The 17,557-nt window shown below is 40.9% G+C and overlaps 1 protein-coding gene and 1 non-coding gene across 2 annotated transcripts in view; both read right to left on the reverse strand.

The window, feature by feature from the left end:
- Nucleotides 1-17,309, reverse strand: part of eif4g1a (eukaryotic translation initiation factor 4 gamma, 1a) — a 26,364-nt gene extending 9,055 nt beyond the window's left edge. Inside the window, exons 1-22 of the mRNA XM_065276048.2 lie at nt 16,877-17,309; nt 10,366-10,440; nt 9,279-9,397; nt 9,105-9,185; nt 8,883-8,915; nt 8,182-8,202; nt 5,876-6,052; nt 5,682-5,781; nt 5,110-5,220; nt 4,694-4,842; nt 4,532-4,624; nt 4,328-4,394; nt 2,997-3,788; nt 2,831-2,919; nt 2,508-2,700; nt 2,149-2,282; nt 1,942-2,070; nt 1,449-1,841; nt 814-957; nt 484-720; nt 236-340; nt 1-151 (exon numbers count right to left, since the gene is read on the reverse strand). Coding sequence (XP_065132120.1) covers nt 1-151; nt 236-340; nt 484-720; nt 814-957; nt 1,449-1,841; nt 1,942-2,070; nt 2,149-2,282; nt 2,508-2,700; nt 2,831-2,919; nt 2,997-3,788; nt 4,328-4,394; nt 4,532-4,624; nt 4,694-4,842; nt 5,110-5,220; nt 5,682-5,781; nt 5,876-6,052; nt 8,182-8,202; nt 8,883-8,915; nt 9,105-9,185; nt 9,279-9,353 — 3,274 coding nt within the window. The 5' untranslated portion in view covers nt 9,354-9,397; nt 10,366-10,440; nt 16,877-17,309. The remainder of the gene's footprint in view (nt 152-235; nt 341-483; nt 721-813; nt 958-1,448; nt 1,842-1,941; nt 2,071-2,148; nt 2,283-2,507; nt 2,701-2,830; nt 2,920-2,996; nt 3,789-4,327; nt 4,395-4,531; nt 4,625-4,693; nt 4,843-5,109; nt 5,221-5,681; nt 5,782-5,875; nt 6,053-8,181; nt 8,203-8,882; nt 8,916-9,104; nt 9,186-9,278; nt 9,398-10,365; nt 10,441-16,876) is intronic.
- LOC135767530 (small nucleolar RNA SNORD66) lies at nt 1,338-1,414 on the reverse strand. Its single transcript, XR_010542066.1, has one exon. It is a non-coding gene; the product is annotated as a small nucleolar RNA SNORD66 (small nucleolar RNA).
- Nucleotides 17,310-17,557: the final 248 nt, after the last annotated feature.

Consider the following 17,557-nt stretch of genomic DNA (forward strand, 5'->3'; position numbering starts at 1 on the left):
CACGTCCCCTTCGCCCCTGACTGGAGTCATTTTTAGACAGCAGTTGTTGCTGTACTTTGGCATGCTCCCTGTGCTCCTCCATCTCTGCCTCTTTATGGATCTGATCAATGGTTTTAGGACCCTGATCTCCCCTCCTGGGCACCCAGTTGTTCTATACACAGATAAGATTAAAGTTTAATCTTAACTTTATGCATTTAAACTACGGCGAGTAAATACAAAACAAGCATGTAGCTACCCGTCGAAGGTCTATAACATCCTGAAGCATGAAGCGAATTCTAGATGATGTCTTTTTCTCTTTGATGATCTTCTCCATCTGGTGGAAGTATTGATCCATACGAGGCTGCAGAGAAAAATGACTTTGAATCTCACCGTGGGAACATTAGGGTTGGTTTTGCCACAGTGACAGGCCGACTGCCACTAAAACAGGTAATAATAGTGACATAACAGTATATCTTAACAACTACATAGTCTGTTTTACATTACCTTGGCCTTCTCAAAGTCTAAGTCTTTGCCAATGGTGGACAGCAGTCTGCAGAGGCACTCCAAGCTCTCCTCATCATGGTTCTTCAGGAGCTTCACGATGCAGTCGTGCATGATGGGCTCTGTTAGCATTTTAAGCTTGAACAGTTCGCCAATGAACTTGATGTTGCCGAGCGACCTTCTGCGTGCTGTGTCCTTGGCCTCCTCCAGTTCATCTTTCAGACGCTGACGCTCCCCTTCCTGTAGTAATAAACATAAGTTTAACTTTAGTTAAATATCTGAAGACAACGAGGTAACGTATATATTTGTATGCATCCAATAAAAAATTCATACATTGGCAGCCTCCAGCTCTTTCTGTTTCTGCTCAAATATCTCATCGTCATCTTTGTCCTTTTCAAACTCCTTCTGACAACGATTGAGCAGCAGTTTACGAAAATTCACAGTGACTCCCGGTTTGTCTGAAGTGGGGACTTTAAGCTGAAAGAAAGAGACAGATTTTCTTCAAACTTACAGAAAAAAATACTTAAAGGTGCAGTGTGTAAATTTTAGCAGCATCTAGTGGTGAGGTTGGGAATTGCAACCAACGACTTATGCCATTGCTCACCCCTCACTTTTGAAACGCGTAGAAAAGCTACAGTAGCTGCCACTGGAAAAACACGTCATTGTCAGAGACAACTTAGTTTTGTATATTATTTTGCATTTCTGTCAATAAAAATCAGTCTAAAAATTACACACTGCACCTTTAAATTTGTTTTTACAGCATTTTAAAAAGTCTAAAAAGTCTAAAAAGGCTTTTTGTTAGTACTAAGTAGTACTAATTAAATTTTAAAATACAATTTACAAGACACAAACAACGGTTCCTCAGTTCCTCAATCCCATCAATATAAATCAGTGGCCCAGACACGTGGCACAAAAAAAGAGGTCATCACTGGAACCACACAAAACATACAGACAGCTCTTTAACTCACCCCCATAAGGCAGCGGCACATGTTGGCATAAGCTACGGAAAAGTTGGGTTCGGAGATGGCTTTCTCGAAGATGAGGTCAATGACGCCCTTGAGCCTCTCTTCTGTGTCAATGGTGAGCTCCGTCACCTGCTTCATCAGTTGCTGGAACATCTGTGGCGTAAGCTTGTTAAGGACGCTGCGCACGCGGCGGAAAAGCTCCTGCGTTTTTGCAGCTTCCCCGTCCTCATCTTCAACCTCCGCAGCACGGCCTTTGGATTGCTTCTTAACCGAGGGCGTCCAAGCGTTTTCGGCCTGGTTGAGTTCAACGTTGTCTTTGAGAGACAAGCTTGTGATGATCTTGGGATTGCGATTGACCTGCTCCTTCCCTCGGCCAGGCTGAGGGCGTCGTCCAGACTGAGAAGGGTGCAACTTTTAAAAATAAATGATCCGTCTCAAAATGCAGCCACTTACTTTACTGACTTTTGAATAGTAAACAAAGAAAGAGTCAACTGACCGGTCCTCGTCCTCCACCTCCTCCGCCTCCAGATGACTGTCGTCCCAGGTTAGCATACGAGGGTGTGAAGTCAGGCCCACAGTTCATCAGACTCCTGGGATCTATGGGCCGCAGTGGGGTTTTATTGGCCTGCACGAGAAAGAGGGTGATTGTAAAGTATGATTTTAAGACTTAAATACTTGAATCTCTGACAGATGGATGCTTCACCTTGTCCAACACTACATCACTGATGTGTGGCAAACCCTCGGGTTTGTTCATGCTCACGCTATTGAACTGAAAGCCAAGCAAGAACTCTCGATCGTATCGTTTCTTCTCCTCTGGGTTAATAGGCTTCCACTGCTCTGTAAGGGTAAGAGTGAAAAGGAAAACGTCAGAAAATCTATTTATATATCCTGAATCCACTGTTTTTAGACAAACGTGCCTGCCAAAATGCAAAATATTTAACAGTAAATCCTAAAAGCAAACAGGATTAAAGAAAAAAAAACAGAGGATTTTGAAAAAATTTAACCAATCATGTGTAGTAAGGACCAATGATCTCAAACTGGACAACTGAATGACTCTCTAACCTTCTTTATATGTATACTTCTGTTCAACAGATTTGAGTGCATCTGGTTCAATATTCTCAGTGTCAAGTTTGTCCTCCTTGTCCTCCTTATCTTCCCACGTTTCATCTGATTCCTCTGCTGGCGGGACAGGGGGTGGAACCGGGGAGGGAGCTTTCTGAACAACTTCTGGCTCAGGTGCAGGCTTCTCCTCAGGCTGAAACAGGTACAGAAGACAAGGATAAGCCAAGGCATTCAATCTCATTAGTGCTCTAGACACGACTGCACAAGTAAATGAAAAAAAATGGTGCTAATAAAATAATAATCTTTCAGAACTAACTACAAACCTCTTTAAAAGCATCCAAGACATCTCCCACATCTTTCTTATCCAGATCCTTGAACTTTTTCTTCTTCCTTGACACTGCCATCATGGTAGCTAGGCAAAGAGAGTCGCAAAAGTCAGGCTTGCTTTTGGAGATGAACAACAGTACGAATTTATTTGTTTTTACATACCTTGCATAGTGGTCTCCTCAACAGGACAGCTTGTTGCAGGGATTGGGATCTCTTCTTGTTTCTGCTCAACTTCTTCCTCAACAGGTGCTTCTACAGCAGTAAGGCAGCTCTGCTGGACTTCGGCAACCACCGGTTCATCAACTGGATTTGTGGAGCACTCGGACATCACTTCGGGAGCCTCTGCAGGGTCCTGAGGCAAACCGTTAAGCATGGGCTGCTCCTTTGAGTCCTCAATGATGGACTCTGGAACTGCTGTTGCTATGGTTACAGGGCTAGGGTCCTTAGAAACTTCATCACTTCCGTTTGCTACAGCAGGAGCCTCCACAGGGGTGGAGATGATGGTTGTTGAGCTCGAGTCAGATGGTGGCTCTACGCTGCCGACAAGCTCCGACTCGATCTCCTTGGCTACGTCTTGCTCCTCTTCTACAACTTCAGCAGAAGCCTGCTCTGTCTGAACGGAGGACTCATCGGACTCTTGTGCAGGGGCTTCTGGGACTACTGGAGCTTCCACGCGGTCCCTAGTTTGAGGCTCTGGATGTTTGGGATTGTTTGGAGAAGTCAAAACTGGTGGAGATGCACGAGATGCCGTGGCAATAACATCAGTGTCCTCTTCTGAAGAAATGAAAACCTTGTCCTCAGGTGAAGCAGGTCTGACCTCAGGCACAGGTTTAGAATCGGCAGCTGAAAGTAGAGCTGGGGCTTCCTCCGGTGTTTTAGATGGAGGAGGGGTAGAGACAGCTGGAGGAGGGGTAGAGACAGCTGGAGGAGGCTCCACAGGCTTAACTGGATCTTCTGAGGATAAAGAATGGTCAACAAGACACAAAAATCAGCTGGAGCAAACAGAGACAGAAACTTCAAATCTTTTATAGGTGCTCAGTAAATAGCTGAGAAAACATTTAAGCAAAAGTTATTATGGAGGTCTTGGCTGCTTTTTGGCACAACTTCCTTTTTGTAATTTGGTTGTCCACTTCTTAAAAATACCCATTAGGCTTTTGACTTAAAGGTGCAGTGTGTAAATTTAAGCGGCATCTAGTGGTGAGGTTACGAATTGCAACAAACGTCTCAGCCCACTGCTCACCCCTCGCATTTGAAATGCAAAGAGAAGCTACACTAGCCGCCACCGGAAAAACATGTCATCGAAGACAAAAATAATTGTCCATTAAGGGCATGTAGATAAAAACATCTCATTCTAAGGTAATAAAAACATAACGATTCAATATAAAAAGGTCTCTATACACCCATGATAATGTAGTTTTGCATATTATATTGCATTTTTGTCAAGAAATCCTTCAAAAAATTACACACAGCACCTTTAAAGAAAGCCCACTTACCAGAAGTAACATGCAAAACACTTTCACCATTGGTCTGGACAGGACCTTCAGATTCTGGGCCAACACTCTGAAACAAGAGGACACAAACCATTAAAACAAAGTGTTGATAATGACAAACCGCACAAAACTGTCATATTCAGTATTCAGAGAGGACACAACAACAAATGAAGCACATGGACTTTAAAATGCAATGTATTTACAAACCTGTGGAGGAGTGGGTGTGGAGGTCGATCGCCCACCGGACATAATCTCTTCTGTAATGTCTCGCCCTCCCTGGTTGGGGTCACGTATTCTGATCTGTGAGTAATGAAGCGATTAGTCGCAGAAAACAAATTAACCAAAAACAATGCTTTCTTTCACACCTACCTGTTTGCGCTCTCTCTTGACTGGACCTGTCTGCTGAGGAGGAGCTTGCTGTGGTGGTGGGGCTGGTTGCTGTTGCGTGGGGTTTATTATGACCTGCGTGTTGGCCACTGATGATTGGTACTGCTGTGGTGCAGGGTAATAAGCACCTGCTGGGATTAGAAAGAGAAAGAAACGAAACAAACTCATTAATAGTGTCTTGAAGGAAAAAACACACAGAACGTACACTTCCCACCCACCCAAAAAAAAGAACGTAAAAAAGCCTAAAATAATTATGAATCAATAAGAAAAAAAACTCTGACTGACTGTACTGATTAACAAATCCCAGAAAGCTGTCTAAAATTGGGTGGGGTGCACGCTTCCTAGACCAGCTAGCAGGACAGAGGTGTAACACAAGCAGCCCTATGGTTTAGACTCACCAGGATAACGCTGGGAGGTGAGAGGAGCTCCATGCAGCGAGAGACGTCCATTCTCTCTGCCCACACCTCTCCCCCCACCCCCCCGCCTTTCCCTCCCTGCCAGAGAGGGATCTGAACTCAGCCAAAAAGAGGAGAGGAAAGACAGGAGAGAGAAAGAGATAAAGGTAGAGTGTAAGTAAGAGGAAACACGAAGCAGCAGATATAAGACCCAGGTTAGACAACCAACAATCTCTGTAGAAAAAGAAAACTAGGTATGTGGTGGTTAGTTGTGATAGAGCGAATGTGTCAAGAACATGTCTAGGAACGGGTCATATTTCAAGAAATTAAATTGGCAAAACAGAGCTCATTAAAGAATGCCAAGACTGCACTTTCTGATTTTCAGCACTTCCATTCTTATTACTGTAATGAGGCAAAAACAAAACACGCATGCAAAATAAACCATCAAGAGCTCTCAACAGGCCTATAAGCTTTCCTAGTCAGACATGATGGTATAGAAGTTAAAATGGTTATTACATGCATTTCTAAATGCAAGTGCTTCATTAACAAATGTGTGCAAGGGCAAAGCCTCTCACCATATGCATTAAAGTCAGTCGGATTGCTTCCGCTGTAAAAGCCTGCGGATCCACTGGGTACCGGGTACTGCTGGGCCTGGGGCATGTATGGACCACGGTACTTTAATGAAAAATCAAATGCTGTTAGAAACAGGCTAACTTTTTAATTTTAACATGATTTATTACGCATTTAAACATTAAGTAAATGCAGTTACCTGTCCGTGTAGGAAAAGAGCATGGCCCTGAGGGTTGGCATACGGCAACTGTTGCTGGGGAATCATCATCACCTGTGAGGTAGGCTGGTAGACGTGAGTGGGTGCAACAGACCGAGGGGTGCTGCTGGGTGGGACCCGAGGGGCACTGCCTTGCATGTTGGGCCTGTTGTAGTATGTCTGTTAAAGGAGCGAGAGAAGCAATTTAATCAAACTCCATATGTTGCCCATTAAACCATTAACATGTAGAACAAGTACGCTCATGTATGCTACACCTATTTTATATAACCAAAGATTTTCAATGAATTCAAATTTGCACATCATAAGCTCCTTAAAAAGAACAAATACAACTCTTTACACACAACAGTGAAACATTTTTTAAGTCTTGGTTTTGACTATGAGGGCTGGTGTGATAACCATATCGGGTTTTGTGCTACATTTCTTAAACTCTGCACAGCTTAGTTACAAATAGTTTTCAGTTCAAGTAAAGTAATCAGTTAACCAGAAGACAACATTTTACTAGACCCGGTTTATGCTGTGTTCACACCAGCCGCAGTAGAGGTGTCAAGCGCGAGTGATATTAATGTTAAGTCAATGTAAAGACGCGTTAACGTGCGTCTGGAGGTCTTGCGGCACGAATGAGGGGTTAAGCACGGCGCGGTAGACACGATTCCGCCTCATTCGCACGTCTAGTTCGCACGAATTGAGTGTTGCCACGGGAAGCGCGCAAGTTAAAAAATCTGAACTTTGGCGGAAAAACGCACCACGTTAATAAATCAGGAGCTTGCTCTTGTAGTGAGGTAATTACAGGAAGCCAGCGGAGTCGCTGAAGCCCCTTCCATGATGCGAATTTCCACGTGAGTGTCTCGATGACTAGAATTTTACATGCGGCTTTCACGCATGAATGAAGCAAGTACGCTAAAAATGTTCAAGCATCCTACTACGTGCGGTAGACGCAAATTTGACGCCTCAAACACGTCTGGTGTGAACCCACAGTTAGACCATGATGTGCAGTCAAAACAAAATGGTAAAAGGAATGGTCAGGGCTCAACAAAGGACTGCTCGGTGGCCCGGGGCAGGCGTGAGAGATGTTCGGGCCAGTGCTTCACCCTCAGTCAGTCTCTAAAATATACTTTCATCAATGTATATTATTTAACATCTTGGAAGCAGACATTTATACTTTGGTAAAACACCACGAAAGGAACGATGTAATATTTTGCACAATTTGCTGTCAGATTACAGGTAAAGCAGAAAAGTTGGGAGCCTTTTTTCGTTGGAACATGTCTGTTGTATATGTATTCAATTATATTTGACTTTTGAATTATTATTTTTAAATATGTCACACTGACTTTTTTATTGGGGCCAGTGAAAATTTTGGCAGGGCAAGTGAAAACCTGAACCACTGGCCCGACCGGGCCTGTATAAAAAATGATTTGCGTTGAGCCCTGATGGTTCACCCAAAATGTAACATTAGCCCATAATTTACTTACTTAAATGACATGCTAGGTGTATTTGACTTCCTTCTTTTAGCTGAACAAATTTAGAGTTATTAAAAAAGTTCTAGGCTTGTAAAGGCATTAAAAAGTGGCCGCGCATGCATTAAAGCCCATCCATCATCACAAAGAGGAATACTTATGACTCCAGTGAGTTAATGTCTTTTTATTATTGGTTCTCGTGGGTCTCGTGACTAGATGTCAAATGTTTTGTGACATGCAGTCAAAAGAAATGCGAGTACCAATGATCGTCTAGAATATGGTAAATGGATTGTTACCTGCGTGCCACGTTTTAGATCCAGATGCATTTATCAATTTCAAAATGTGCATTGTTCTCTCACACAAACATATAATTTCACTTAAAAAAAAAACATACTAACCCACCAGTTTTTTTTTTTTTTTGATGATGATGATGATGAAGAATGGGCTCAAAAAAAAAGAGAGGTCCCATTTTATGCCATTACAAAGCTAAAAACAGCCAGGATATCGTTTAATAAAACTCTAAATATGTTTAACTAAAAAAAAGTCTTATGCACCTAGGATGGTATTAAAAGGTAAGTTTAATTTTTTGGGGTAAACTACTTCATTAAATCAACAAGAAAAAAGTGTTATGATGTGCACCTTCTAACAACTTTCAAATTCAAAGTTCAAGATCTCTCCCTGTTCTGCAACTAAATGCCCGCTTTTGTTGAATATCCCGTTTCACTACAATACACCTGCAATGACATGCACTGACCTTATTGCATGCTTATAACTGTCAGAAAGCTGAAAAGCTCTGACTATTTGTGGACAGACAGCGAGAGGAGGACCAGTTACCTGCAGTGACCTGAATCCACCCTTCAGCCACACAAAACAGCAGAAGAAAGAGTGGAGAGAAGATGTGAAAGAGAGAAAAAGACGACAAGAAGCAGCAGTCAGTATGTTAGCCATCAGCAGTGAAAGCAAGCATTACGCATGCACAGTTAAGAAAAGCCTGAGAAAACGGACGTCAGTGACACAATGGGAAAATGTTGATCGAAGATGACAAAGTTGAACAGATGAGAATCATAGAGCTAACGTATCCTCAGACAAATTGATTTGGGTTTTATAAATGTTTTCATACCATTTTCAAATGGTTACATTTTGTTCACAAAACAACAGAAATTAGGAAATTACGATGTTCGGTTCAGTTAAAGGTCCCTGCACTTTCTGCCGATGTGAACATAAAACCTTACGAACGATAAAATGATAAAAAAACTTATTGGAGCTTTTTCATTGTGTGGTACTTTTGGTCACATGCATGTGCATCACACGTGTAAAAGATCAGCGTGCCAGGATTAAATATGGAGGCACAACATATCCATTGCTCAAACGATTACTCGTTTTCTCTCACAAACATATAGTTTCACTTCAGAAGGCATTTATTAACCAAATGGAGTCACGTTAATGATTAATGCAAGTGTTTTTAACAAAATTATTTGTTTCCATTCATTCACTTTTAAATCAAGCACGCCCCAGTTTATGAAAATTTATAGTACCTGTTGGTGTAAAGCACGAGGCCCTGGGGCAAACTGGGAGGAAAGTAAAGAGTAAAAGGTCAAAGTTCAGATGCACAAAGCAAACAGACACTGCCACACGTGCACAATTTTTCCTCCAACACAAGCAGGGAGGCACACAAAGCTTAGCCACGAAACATAGTGAATGTATTGCTGGAAGTGGGGTTTTATATGAGAACTACAACAGGGTTAAGGATAGTTTACCTGTCTGGGTTGCGGTGCAGTGTTCATTTGTGGAGCCTGGCCAGGAAAAACAACAGAGGACTGGCCTTGGGGATAGGCAGTCTGCACAAGACATTGAAAAATGACAATGTTAACGATGACTGTGAAAATCCTCCTTATGCAAAAGTTCAAAAACAAAGCTGTTTGGTTTTTTACCTGTGTCAATCCTGGTGATTGGGCAGGGAGGGGAACAGCTGTGGGTCCTGTGAGAGGCTGTGGTGGTTTATTCATCTCCTGTGGTTCTGCATGAGGGTGCCTCACACCTGCCTGCCAAACTAGTGAGTCAGCAAAACATATGCTTAATAATGGGTTACACAACTGGGAACAAGTGCTTTTAATGTATGATAAAAGTTTGAAAAGACTAGCATATCAAAAAAGCATTCCAATGCCAACATTAAACCATGAAGCATGCAAACATATACAACTCCAATGGGCTTTTCACATTGCATTTAATGAGTCATCTTCATTCTAAATCCTGGTTTTTATCCCTTTAGAGGAACATTTCACACAACACCTGAATTAGAGTACAAAAATGTCCCAGAAAGCATTTTAGGCACATGCGATGGGTACAAACAAAGTTGAAAGCACAGGCTTGCAAAGCATAGTTCATTTGACACGTGCACTGATGGCGCATAAACAATGAAAAATTGCACTCCCTCTAGTGGCTTAAATGCTACATACTGTACGAGCAATCATCCAATCATGACTGTTGACTAGGCGTGTGAAGAGACACTTCGAGATGAGACATGACATTGTTTGACATGAACAAGACAAGATTTTTACACATTTCAAAGAGCACATATTTCATTGCTAAAAACAACGTTATTTTGTGAAAATGAGACGATAACTCGTCACATTATAAATGCCCAGTAGGAATGGGCGATATCTTATCATTTGCGATATACCGCCAAAATTGTTTTCACATCTGTGGCAAACGCTGACGGTCACGAAGTTGCTCGTGACCAAACAACATTACGTTAGGCGGCGTCCAACGGAACCTGCGTTTGCACATTAGGGCTTCACAGAGGAGCGAGGTAATGTTAGTTTTAGGTTTGATATTCGCTGCTGATAAAGGCTGCTTTAGGGGCCGTCTGCAAATCACAGAGGGTGTGCTAAGGACGTCGGCAATTTGAGCAGGGTAAAATGGATAACAAAGCATTCCGTTTACCCAGGATTCAGAATAAGTTGGGGTTAACCATTTCTAGTGTGAAAAAACCATGAAGTTATTTTGTGAAACACATACCTCTAAATTAGTATTCAGATTCCTTAGCAATCCTTGTGTAGTGTTCTCTCCTCTTGATACTTTTGATTTCTGTAACTAAGCCAAAATATTAAGTTGATGTAGGCTAAATGGCAAGTTGTGCATCTTCAATTATAAACTTTCCTGCCCTAGAAGCTTCCTGTAATGTTAAAAAGTGTGATTATGCTTGCTAGTATGCTTCTCAATGAGTTATGGTGAAATGCTTTATCCAAAAGTCAGAGGGCGGTCTCTTGCATTAACTCAATATGCACTCCAAACGGAAGTACCATTTGCACATGCAGCTTCGGGAAAAGCCTATAAGCATTTTATTTATCGCTGCTCTTCAAACCTTTGCAGGTATTTTCATGAGCTTCTTGAACATGACAAACCGCCTTTCACTGACTGTCAGGGTATCAGGACAAAAACAAGAAGAACTATAAAACACCACACACTACAACAATATATACTGTGTGACTCTGTTTATTATAGTGTGTCCTCAAAAAGCATAAATATAAGATCTCCCGCTGCAAGTACAAAAAGGGTGGAGGTCTACCAGTGTAAATCCAGATAAGGCCAACCAACACCCATAAGATCTTAAATGCATAAAGACTCCTTCACACACAGAGACTCCCACAACCTCACAGCTCAGCTTAGAAGGAATGAAAGCATGCATTACAGCAGGTGGATAGCTCAGGGGTTGCAGAGATAAAGTCTCTTAGTCTAAAAAAGATCTAGGGATGTCTGCCGTCCCCTAGTGACCCTCAAACAAAAGAGGAATGCATCTTGCAAAGTGTGCTTAAAATGCACTTCACAGATGTTATTTCAGACAAAATTAAGTAAAAAATTGAGAGACTTAAGTCTGCATTGTGCTTATGTACTGACAGATATGATGCATCTGTGCCAAAACAAAATATTCAGTTACGAGTGTGTCAAGTTTGCTTGAATAGGAAAGTAAGCTTGTAGCTTGACTAAGCAAAATACCTCGATTATAACAGTTTATTATAGATGCACTGTCTTGCAGACTTAAACCTATTCAGGACCTACAAAATATAATTTAAGGTCAAAGAGGTGTTGATGTGGACAAAGCCAGAAATGGACAGTGAGAATGTAGGAGTGAACTGGCTGAACATGGCATCACAGGGGGATGGGAGGATATATGCGTGTACAATATAACCCATGGCCCAGCCAGCCATGACATACACATGAAGTTTTTTTGGGGTGGTGGGGGAGGAGGCTCATAGATTTTAGGAAAGCACTGGGAATAACTGGCAAGATAGCTTTATAACGACCTCACTAGCTCAGTGGTTCCCAAAGTTTGCGACCCACTCAAGTATGTGTAATCTATCCCAGGACCAACAAACATATTTCTAAATGGAAATATGAGGGAAAATACACATTTTACACACTTTAATAATTAAGTCGTTTTTTCTTGTAATTTTATTAATGAAATGCAAGTTTAATTAAAGTAGCAAAATCATATCAAAATCATTGTCATTTAGTCCTTAATGGGGATACTGTTTCCGTTTCATTCTTCACAACAGCAAAGCCACTATTGGGGACCCACAAGTGGGTCCCGACTAGTGGTCGACCGATATGGTCTTTTTATGGCCGATATTAAGAAAGCTGTATGGTCGAATGGCCGATATAAGGCTGATATATAACAAATAATATTACAGTAAATAAGAGACAAACCAGGGTTTCCCGCAGCACTTTTCAGTTCGGGCAGCCCACCTAAGCTGGGATACCCTACCACCTTAACTAGGTCGTCCAAAAAAATAATTCCACCAAACGCCACACGGCCGAAATAAGAGAAAGACATGGTCCGTCACTGTCTGAAGGATAACTGGCCTGTTGATAAAACATTTAATTCATTAATAATCTAGTATGTGTTCATTTTCTGTCATAGTTTCTTCAAAATTGAGTTTTATTTGAGTGTTTTAAATAAAAATATTTTTATCATGACTCATACGCCCCGCCCCCTGCCCACCCACCTGCACAACCCTAACACCTTAACTAACAAATTTTTTGCGGGAAACCCTGCAAACAGAAATTTGGTGAAACAAAAAAAAATTGTTATGCATAACATTTATAAATAAACAATTTGAAGTACTTTAAACATATTTTCAAGACATAATTAATGTGGATCTGGCATTTCACAACACTGTTTGAATTAATGTTTGAATTAATTTTGAGATCCCCAATACACAGTGTTTCCGCTATATACATTCAACCGTGGCGGCCCGCCACGCCTAAAACATCCCCGCCACGCCTGCGGTTGTGGATAGAAGGGATACAGCAAACGAAATCTCGCCGGATGAGCACTGTTTAATCCTAATCCTTCACCCAAACCCAACTCTAAACACAACATTTCACAGGATTGTAGGATGTATGTGTATCTCATGTAGCCAGAGTCGCTGTTTTCATCCTAAAAATCCTACCTCCAAATCTAATCCTAAACTTTTTGGCATTTTCTGTATCCCTTCTAGACAAAACCCGCGGCGGCAGCTCGCAAAATAAATAAAGCTATACCGAAATGTCCGCCCAGCAAGAAAGAAAAAAATTCCTTTCTGGATTCGCGTTGTTCACTCATTTATAAATAAATCTCCTAAAATATAATAATTTCCCCCATGGGTTTAGTTTCATGCACAAATTAAATCAACGGATGATGATAAGGCTACGTCTCTGTTTTGAGAAATAATAATAAAATAAATAAGTCTACACGAAATATGTTATAATTATCAGATTAACAAAACGAATAAAAAAGTATTTGAGTTTCTGTTCTTTTTTTGTGATGCGCTGTTAAACCAAAGCAGCAGAAAACACGTCATGTTTTTAATGATTTTAAATAAGCACAAGGTTTTCTCCTTATTGTGAGTTTACATAAATAAAAATACACAATTTACAGATTCGAATGTTATTTTACTTTTATCTGTCTGGCAATAAATTAAGGGTAATTTAAGTTGCAAGGTCATCAGGCGTATGCTGTTCACAGGCGCATATACACAGACGCAGCGCGGGGCTGCGAGAAATGACATGATTAAACTTTCGATTTAACATATTACGAGTTTTTTGGACATTCATTTGTAATCACTGTACTCATATTATCAACTTATCTGGCCATTAGTTATTCAGAATATAGACTATAAGCGCAGCGCGCTGCTGACCACTCAGCTGTCAATCTTCTGTGCTTTAGATCGACACTCACAAAGTTTCACATTAAATGATAACATGTTTGTCCAAAAACAAAAGGCTAAATACAACTCATATAGGACTGCAAGACATTAGTCGAATCTGTTTGGAAGGAAACTTACATTATTCCCGTGGAAGAGAAGGACGTTGGTAATAAAAACTGGAGGCAGACGGTGAGACGGTTTCATCTGTTTTCAGACGAAACAACAGGGTCGGGGTACCCGCGGGTGAAACTTCTAATATTTGATGTAACAGGTGTAATAATATTAACGTGTTATATGAGTTGTAGATCCAGGTAGGGACTCAATATGCGAGCGTGAACTGCGGGTCTAACATCCAAGAACAGAATTAGACTCGATTCCGACAGGTAACAGTTTTTAAATGTCCCCGTGCTTATTTGTGTTTAAGATCTGTCTGCGAAGAGCATAAAGGTTTCTATAACTGCGCGATTTGCGGTGTGACCGGGTCAGGCTCTTTGTCAAACAGGCCGGGTGTGGAATAAATTGCTGCTGATGTCGGGTGTTCTGTCAATCACAGCGGTGCGGATTATCAAACAGGATTGTGCGTGACTTTGCAACAGCTCTGTAACGCTAAACCCGAGCACGAACTTGCACACTACATTAAAACTACAATGAAAGATCCGTATGAAGCTATAAAACTTACGTATTTTTTAAGAAAATACAGTTTAGATCAAACATAGAAAAAGCAATATGCTATAAATATAAGGAAAAGTAAATGACAGCATGAAAATGATAAAAAATACATGTTAGTTTACTGTAGCCTATTTTCTACATTAAAAAAAATAATGTACATTTATAATCATCATGGGCGCCCCCTGCCGCCACAGCTGGAAAAAATCCTAGAGGAAACACTGATACATTATAGTATTGGGGGGCGGGGCAGTATTTTACTCATTTGTTTTGTTCATTTTTTACTTATTTATGACAAGTCACTTGATTGGTTGACAAAAAAGCAGCAAGGGCATCACTGTCATAACCGCAATCTTCTTAAAAATGTATGCCATTAGTCCATCTGCATCATTAAGCCCAGGCACTCTAAAATTTCCTGCGTGCCAGGGAGTGGGAACAACAAACTCGCTGGTTTTAACCCTCTGCGCACCTAAAAACCTCTCTACTGCAAGGAAATGTCAGAGCCACACGTATTACAAGCTCAGGTGCAAGAAGTCCGTGCACGTGCGTGCCAGAAGGAATCCGCAAACATTACAAACTATCGCGCAAAGTAAAGCCCACAAACCCAGCCGCTTATGCAAGGAAAAGCATGTTAATGTGAAACTATGATGATAATAATAACTTTGGGCAACTATCGTCATGAAAGCCCGCTATTAGCAATATGTCTGACGATCGTCAATACACAATACTATCGTCTATCGGCACAACGCTAGTTTGAATAAGTGTGTTAAACTAGTGTGGTGTGTGTGACACAACATTACATCATGCTAAAAAGTGAATAATGATTGATAATTTTACTGTCTGTCAGACTTTGGATTTACATTAAGTGACACCGAGTGTATTTTCATTACAAACAAACGTAAGAGAAATTTACTGGCCGATTGAAATGATTTATCGGCAGATGCCAAAGAAAAAAAATATCTGCAGATATATCGGCCTCTGCATTATATCCTATCACTAGTCCCAACCACAGTTTGAAAATCCTCTGAACTATTAAATAGGATAATGTTGTGAACCTTTATTATCTGTAATTTCGGTAAAAGGGTTCACACTGACCACAAGAAAAAAAAACAGGAGACAACCAGTTAAACAAAAGCTCTGTATGGCAACTATTAAAGGGACACTTCACCCATTTGCATTAAGCTTTGTATAGTTAGAACCGCAGACATGTTTTTGAATGGTCATGCATATTTTTCTCAGTTGCCGCTGAGACAGGAGAAATACAGATTTCAGATTTGCACTTCCTTCTTTCAATGATGTAAAAATCATCATTTTGCATCATTGAAAGAAGGAAGTCCAATATCTTTGTTGAGGGAGTGAGACTACAAACACCCCTTTTCTCGGTCAAATAGGCACCAAATTTTAAATGTATGTTAAATTTCACCTACAAATGTAACACACTTTCAATAAAGATTAATGTTTCTACGGGGGAAATGCTTCTTTAATCCCACTGAAACAAACTCACCACACTTACTCATGTGACCTGACACAGCCACGAGGAAATAAATTAACTGAAAGGGCAAATTACTTGAAACCCTCAAAATATTATAACACTGACTCAAGGTAACCATCCTGTCCCATAATGCTCAAGCGAAATTCCAACAGCAAAAAGCTTTGGACACAGAACTGTTTAAAAAAAAGTTAAACTGCAAATAAATATATGAAAAAACACATCACAAAGCTATCGTTTTCAGAATGTTAAAGCTTGTGTGGGCTCCTCAAAAGCGAGGTACTGAGAGGAAACCAGCGAGCTGCTCCTACAGACGTGTCACACCGCAGCCATGATGCACTGCCGGCTAACAGCGCTAGCCTCCATATGGCACTGACACGTTCAAAAGCATTGCACTAATGACACTATAACAACATCTTTCAAACCCAAAACCGATAATTGATCATGTCAACAATTAATCTGTGACAAACCACGTAGATTAACTTTGGCTGTAAAACAAAAAATATCCCAGGCCTTTTCTACATGTGATGCCAACATCCATTTCAACGCACTAGCATATTAGCAACCCCCTTCAAATTAATGACATGGTAAAAGCCGATGATCAGGGAGTCGATTTTGTTGCCATTACAATAATTCATTTAATCTTTCTTTGCGTATGAGACACTTTTGCAAAGTTGCGCTAGACAGAAAGCCATCGAAGCAGTTTTCACGCGCATAAACTTATTCTAATGTCCGCGTGACGAAATTCCTATTATAACCGTCACATAGAAATGTTTCTGTCCCAAACGGTTTAAAAAAGCAGCAGAGAGCACGCGATCCACGGCCGACGATGCACGGAAACCCAAACGGGACCACGATTATTATCAGAAACTGCACCAATTTGCAGTTCAAATTTATGTGGACTGAATCCAGAATCCAAACCAATAGGATTGTTAAACTGGAGAAATGTAAGTGTACTGAAAGAAACCACTTATTGACATAAATAATAACTGATATATTAGGCGTAATGAAGAAAATAGCCATTGACTAGTTCAATTTAAAGCTTTAATCGAGGAAAATATTTGATAAGTGACATTTCAACGACATTACACTCGTCATGCCAATCAATGTAGGCCCACTTGGCCCCTACCTATTATCGGTTTATAAAGCGGCTATCAAAGTTAGCATAAGCAACGGGATTACTTACCCGGCACGCCAGCCAAATAGGAAAACTTGAGGGAAGAACTTCGTCAACGTGTTTCTTGATAGTTTGGTTTATTTTACTTAACTAATAGAGGGCGTCTTCGTTTCCAAGGGGATATTTGGATGGATCAAGTATAAAGTGTTGGCTAGCTGCTGACACTTTAGGTTTAAATCCCATGTAGCGTGCAAAGGCAAGAAAAAGTGACAGTATGGGGGGAAAATAATAAATACAGTTTTCAGACGTTACTGCTCACAAAGCTGATGCCCCCAGAACAAGCCTCTTGCCTGGAGGTCCATGATTAAGGCGCGGATGGTGACGGATTGCCGGTAAATTGACCACACTTCTCCTTATAAACGCGATCAGAGCAGAGCCATGGTGCTTCAACGCTTCTCCCCTTGAGCCCGCAGAACCGGACGGAGTGCTCGCTGAGCCGCGTGACTATTTCCGGGTTAAGCTACAGGGTCATTCGGGAAGGGTAGAAATAGGGCGCATATAATAAAAGTCTCCTATGTGTTGATAGGTCATTAAGATTATTTAATATGATACTCGGGAAACATTACAATAAACAAACAAAAAAAGTTTTCCATTATGCATTAATTACCAAATTCTCAATAATAAACAAATATTATAACTACAATGATTGTTTGAATAATTCAGTGTTTCTCAACCGGGGGTACGCGGTAA

This window comes from Paramisgurnus dabryanus, chromosome 6 (genome assembly GCF_030506205.2).
Source record: "Paramisgurnus dabryanus chromosome 6, PD_genome_1.1, whole genome shotgun sequence".
Classification (NCBI taxonomy): domain Eukaryota; kingdom Metazoa; phylum Chordata; class Actinopteri; order Cypriniformes; family Cobitidae; genus Paramisgurnus; species Paramisgurnus dabryanus.